At 39.5% G+C, this 6,109-nt stretch overlaps 1 protein-coding gene across 1 annotated transcript in view; it reads right to left on the minus strand.

Annotated features, from left to right (window-relative positions):
- The window catches only part of LOC104406911 (protein shisa-9-like), a gene marked incomplete at its 3' end in the record, with an annotated part of 7,349 nt that extends 1,246 nt beyond the window's left edge, over nucleotides 1–6,103 (minus strand). The window contains exon 1 of the mRNA XM_010016029.1: nucleotides 5,648–6,103. Coding sequence (XP_010014331.1) covers nucleotides 5,648–5,970 — 323 coding nt within the window. The remainder of the gene's footprint in view (nucleotides 1–5,647) is intronic.
- Nucleotides 6,104–6,109: the final 6 nt, after the last annotated feature.

The raw sequence follows: 6,109 nt of genomic DNA on the forward strand, positions 1-6,109 counted from the left end.
CCCACCTGCAGAAGCTGTTGCCTTAGGCAAAGGAAAGCTATGGTGTGTGTTACCAGTGTCTTCAGAATTTTTGTTTTTAAGGGAATAGATGTATTTTCTGGGCACTGTGCCCAGATTAGTCTAATTTTTCTGCAAAATTATATACAGTGCGCCAGATACTGCATCAAGAAAGACTAGTTTATACACTAATAAATAAATAAAACCAAGCACATTCACTGGTGAAAGCCATGGCAAGTGCCATCTAACTCCTCCATCCTACTTCTGTGACATGATGATTTCTTGATCAAGAAGCACTGTGCTTTTAAATATTAAAAAGTAGCTTCATTTAAGTGACAGAGAGGAATCCTGAACTGGGTCTTGCTTCAAATTGCAGGAACATTGCTTTGGTACACAGCTGAACAAGACTGATGTTTCATTGTGTTTATGGCTAGCATTATGCTATTAAATTATTAGTTACAGTTGTGATCAACATGTTACAGAATACTCTGTTGATACCATAAAAGGTCAGAAGACAGTAACCAAATGATTAATGCTATCAGAGCAATGCTCCCGTTTCAAGTAATGCTTATACAGCAGAAATAGCAGAGCTGGCCTACATAGCAGAATAATAAAAATTCAATAGAAGAGATCTCGCAAAGGTATGTAGAAAATGGTGAGAAAGGAAATCATTATGTTGCAAAATGTAGTTTAAAATAAGGGGGGGACCAAAACCATAAATATCTCCCTAATTTATGCATGTATGTCTTTATACAAGGAAAATTCTTGACATCAGTATTAATTTTAATTCGAGAGGCAGCTGGACACATTTCTGGGAAAGGAAGAAAGGCAAATGAAAGTTCCTAACTTCAGCGTGGGAGTTAAATCTAGGAGATCTCATAATACACGGATTAGTATTTCCCAACTTTGTGAGAACAGGTTTTCAGAAACACTTTCCTTATTGTCCTCAATCTGATGGTAAATATTGTTCACTGTAGACTTTACATAACACCCCATATGAGAGCAGATTAACAACTGCCAGTCTGTGAAAATGCCAACTAAGTTTTCTACCATTTTAGGGTGGCCTTTTTCAAAGGGGTTTTAAGGAATTAGCTGTCCAACTCCCACTGTGTTAAGAAAAAAGGAACTACTCACCATCAGGTTCTATTTTTAACAGCACAGCACCTATGTTTACACTGTGTTAGTCAAAGTTGTACACTCTTCTCAGGGCTGAATAGCTCATATACTAAAGAGCTTGTCCTTATCTTCCACTGATGTCAGGGACAGTTAAAAACGCATAGCAGCTTGTATCACTGAAGTACAAAGGAAATGGTGTAGCTGTATTTTGTTCTTTTAGGGATTTGCCCATATAATGAAATAGATAGGGAGGTTTGTGCCCTAGTACATGATAAAATCCTTGAATAGATCTTCGCTTTGAAAAATTCCATGTAGGCCAACAAACTGTTATAATACCTTCATACATTTGCCTCGCCTGAATATTATCATATAGATCTTACTATCTGAAAAAATTATTAGTGGATCGCACTGAAAAATTATATATATATAAAGGGTCTTTGCCTACACCTTTGCTATGCTGAATGATTTTTTAAGGAAATGCAGAATACAAGATAACCTTCTAATCAGGTAGTGAAATCATTAGGTCCTGTGTACTGATACTGATTGCACTATTACAGAAGTGGAGAAACGTTACCTACAAAGGAGTTCATGGCCCAGAACTATCCAAGTATCACAAACTTCAGCATTTCTCTTGCTATAAGATTTTTCTCTTTGGATATGTAATACTATTTTCGGGTATTACAAAGCATGTGGAGCCAGGTGTTTCCCTTACGGGTACGAGCTTGAAGCAGCTGAAACACAGGTTATCTCATGAAAGGTCACTTGTTATATTTTGCCTCCAAAATTGGGTCAAAACCCATGAGGGAAATAATTTCACACATAGGATTCAGGATTTTGGCAAGTCAGACTATTTTTGGCCACAGATACATGCCTTTCAATGATCAACAAAAGACTTAACTCGTGAGCTCAGCACATTGGAAAGGAAGAAAGAAGACCTCAGATAGTTCACAATATTGGGAAGGTTGCTAACATACTGTCAGAAGCACTGCTTCAAAGAACCATGAGCGTACGAGCATGACTGTAAATCTTGGCCTTTCAGTTCTTGGTTTGTTTGCACATTCTCCACAAGGATTAGGAAAGAAGACTAAGGTGTGGGTTTATTTGAAGAAAAATCTCCTTCATGAAACAGAAGTAAAGCTTTTCCCTTTTCTACTCATTTTTGAGAGAGAGTGCTTTAGCTAACAGAGCCTGGAAGTCCCACTAATGTACTCTTAAGCAGCAAAAACATGCTGCTCTCTCATGCCTGATAGCTTTCTAGGTCTGCTTCAGGAGGCTGATCAGTTCTGTTTCCTTTTAAGCACAATACTGCCATATTAGTTCACTTTGCCATATCTGATAACATACACCATCTTATTCTAACATACCCTTATTCTCTTAGAAAGCAGGAGGGTAAAGGAGAGTTAATCTGTTTGGATACTACTATTACAGCTTAGTTCTTGTACACCACAGCTGAAGGGAATATTTATCTCCTTTTAATGTCAAGTAACAAATTTAAAAATGAGAATGATATAAAGAAAACAATAACATATGATGTCTAAAGTGAAATATGCCCTTTGGAGTTAATACTGTACACCCCTCTCCATTTTCATCTTCCACAGTTCCATGCCAACAGCGAGAGTTTTACTGAAAAGCACTGATCTAACAAAGAAAGAAAATGTCAACAGTGCCGCACTTGGCCTTTTTTCTCAAAACAGAAGGAAGTAACAAGCTCTCTAAGAAAGGACACATTTTGACTCTTTTCCTAAAAGGACTTGCCCAATAGAGACTTTTCTCTATGGATTGTTTTCATGAAATAAATAATTTCCCCAAAGCTTTTCCATTGTCAAGTATTCCAGGAAAATTCAGTGAAATTAATGGCGTGTTCTTGGTTTGTTTTGATATAGCAGTGAACAAATGGAAGGTGAGTGTATTCACCATAGGTGAATTATTTCATAGGAATGAAGAAGATCCAAGTGTTTCATATAGCTGTCGGCTAGTGAGGGAAAGGAGACAATCTTAGCTAAGGAAACAGATGATAAATCAGCCTCCGTGTGTTTCTTGCTGCGTGCCAAAATGGAGTAACACTTAGTACTTTCGGTTTGGCCTACCTAACACTCTGGATGCTTTATACTTCTGCTTATTAATAAGGTTCAGTACAGAAAAAAAGAAAAAAAACATAAGCAGTGTTCTTCTGGGGTTTTTGTTTGGTAGTGTTTTTTTTATTTTGTAGTGATAAGTGTTAAAAAAGTGAATATGAATGTAGGCTACATAATATTTTAATAGTTACTACTATTAACCTTTTAAACAGATAAATTGTTTCTTTCTTAAGCATTGCAGCCTTTTTTCCAGAACATTAGTAGTGTAAAATGAGCTAGGATGGAATATTTTAGTTGAACACACATTTGAGGATAAAGAGGTTACTTCAATTCTTCCCTCAATGAACAGATTTTTAGATTGCCGAAGGGAATTAAAATCATACTCCTTTTTAAATTAACGGTGAGTCTTCCCCACAGCTGTAATAGGAGTGAGAGAACTTTTCTCTTTAAAAAACAAAAAAGCTGTAGCACTGCTTTTTCAGAACATGACTAGCTATTATGTGTACTGAGTGGGTGACTGTTTTTCCATGTGATCATGACTTTCCAAGTTTCTGTATAATCCTGACTCGAATATTTTCATGGCAAGAAAAGTACAAGATCTCAGACACTGTTAAGTAATCAGGGTAACAGACAACCTTTTCCAAGAACCACTTCAGAAACCTAATCTTTATGCATACATGACTGAAGGAGTTCAGAATTGTTTTCCAATCCTCTATAATTCTGTTTCCGTGAACTAAGACAGAATACTGCACACCTGGTCTTTAGATAGCAAATATTTCTGCTATGACAAATCAGACCTACTAAAGCCGTATGTAAACAGGGATGGCCACAACTTTACTCTGCCCTGTCTTTTTGCCTGTATGAAGACACTAGAGGAAGAGGCTGAACCAAAAAAGCTCTGTAGCTTAAGAGTACGGTTTTAAAAATAAATTGGGACCTATGTATTCCTTTTCTCAATTTAGTAGTTGAGAATATTCAGAATGTCTAAAGGATTATTATACCTTGCTCAACAAAACCCATCTTTGCAGAAGTATCAGACACACTATGTTGACTAAAATTTCTGCAATGTGCTTTGTTCCTCGGTAGTAAAAGTGTATCCATATCAGCCAGTTTATAAATAGCAAATAATTGCTAGTGATGCATTTGCAGGAGTATTTTTGTGGCTTTCTCTGTTCATTTCAGGATAAGCAGTTAATCAAAAAGTCATGCAGAAACTTCAGTAAAAAATAAGGCTCCAGGTGTTAACTTGATCTCTTGGACTATCTTTCAGAGGATGACTCTTCATCTAAGCTTCAAAGATTGTGAACTACATCATTACCAGCCAGGACAAGAGGAAGCTTTCTGCCACACTGCATGTCCAGTAGAAGGTATCCTTTCAATAGCATTTTATCACTAAAGTTGCCCAATATGCTGGAATCTATTTAGACTCTTTAATGGAACTGTTTGCCTTTTTTAATGCCTTTCCCCCATCTGCTTTACTTTCATGTGCCTGGGATTAGCATAAAGAATCAGACAGACTGCAAACTTGACAAATGTGTTATGCCTTGATTTTGAACTGCTGTGAAAATCTGGGTTTGGAGTATGTTGTTAAAGCCACTGGGCTCTGTCCCGAGTTGCCCACCTGCCTATCCACCACTAGGCAGCCAGCATCTGGAGTAGACAGTACACAGCATGCCTAACTCTAGGTGGGGGAGGTTCTCTTTGATATAACTCAGCCATGACACTGTGGAGACAAGAGTGTATCACACACATACATGGATAAGACAATACTTTCATATTCCATTTTTTACCTCTCAGCAATATCTGGGAAAAAAAAAAAGTTAAGAAATTCTACAACACCTTTTCCTTTTCATGTTTCCCTCTTCCCTTCTACCCTGGCTCATTTTCACAGCTCAGAATTTTTACAAATAGCTCACACACTTGCAAGGGTTGGGGGAGTAGGGAAGGTCCTGCCAAAACCATTTTGCAGCTGGAGAGCGAGGGTGAGATGACATTTGTTTACATCCTTCTCTTGAGAAGTAAAAACATTTTCCAGGCTTTGAAACAGTTGGAAGAGGGAACCCATCAGGCTTTGTATAATTCAGTGTTGCTGGTTTCAAGATTTATTTTTGTGTTTGTTTGTTTTCCTATTCATGCACAGTATATTCAGGAATACTTGCTGGTTCTTGCTGGGGAGAGGGTCAACCACTGCAGATAAAAATGGACTACTGTCTATGCAAACTCCACAGTTATTTCTAGTCTTCCTCGTTATGCATCTACTTTGATAACCTGGGCTTGGGGACCTGTGCACAGGAGCTGTGCTTGCCGAAGTTGGTCTCTCTTGATCACCTTGCAGGGGAACACAGCCTGCCTGGCAGGAGCTGTTTGTTTAGCAGGAACAAATGGGCTCCACTCTTATCTTTAAGGGTAGGGGACAGGTAGTGGGGAGGGGGACCCTGCTGCCTGGCATTCAGCCTTACCTGGACATGTGCTCCCGCTGCGGTCTGTGTGCCTTCTCCAGCCCTAGTTTGGTGAAGATCCCCACCAGCACCATGACTGCCACAACCCCGCAGATGATGTAGACAATGAGGTTGGTTTTATCCCTGGTAGGGTCATGCAGAGGGTCATCTATGCGGGAAGGAGGCTTTCCGGTGTTCATCCACAACGGCGTCTCATAGTTTGTGCAGGTGCTTTGATCCAGCCTTGTCTTCTTGAACTTGCAGCAAAACCTGAAGCCACAAGTGCCGCAGCAGAAAATGAACTCCCCCGAGCTGCAGTTAAAGGGGGGGTCCCACTGCCCCATCACATCAAAGTAGCCCCTGCAGAAGTCTGGGGTGGGAGGTGGCTCAGAGGGGTCTATCTGTTCCCCAGGGCCAGAGTGGTTTCCTCCCGAGAGCACCACAAAGCTCCCTAGCTGCTGGCCAGCTTTCTCCTGAGCCCGA

This window comes from Nestor notabilis, unplaced genomic scaffold (assembly GCF_000696875.1).
Source record: "Nestor notabilis isolate BGI_N333 unplaced genomic scaffold, ASM69687v1 scaffold18616, whole genome shotgun sequence".
Lineage (NCBI taxonomy): Eukaryota > Metazoa > Chordata > Aves > Psittaciformes > Psittacidae > Nestor > Nestor notabilis.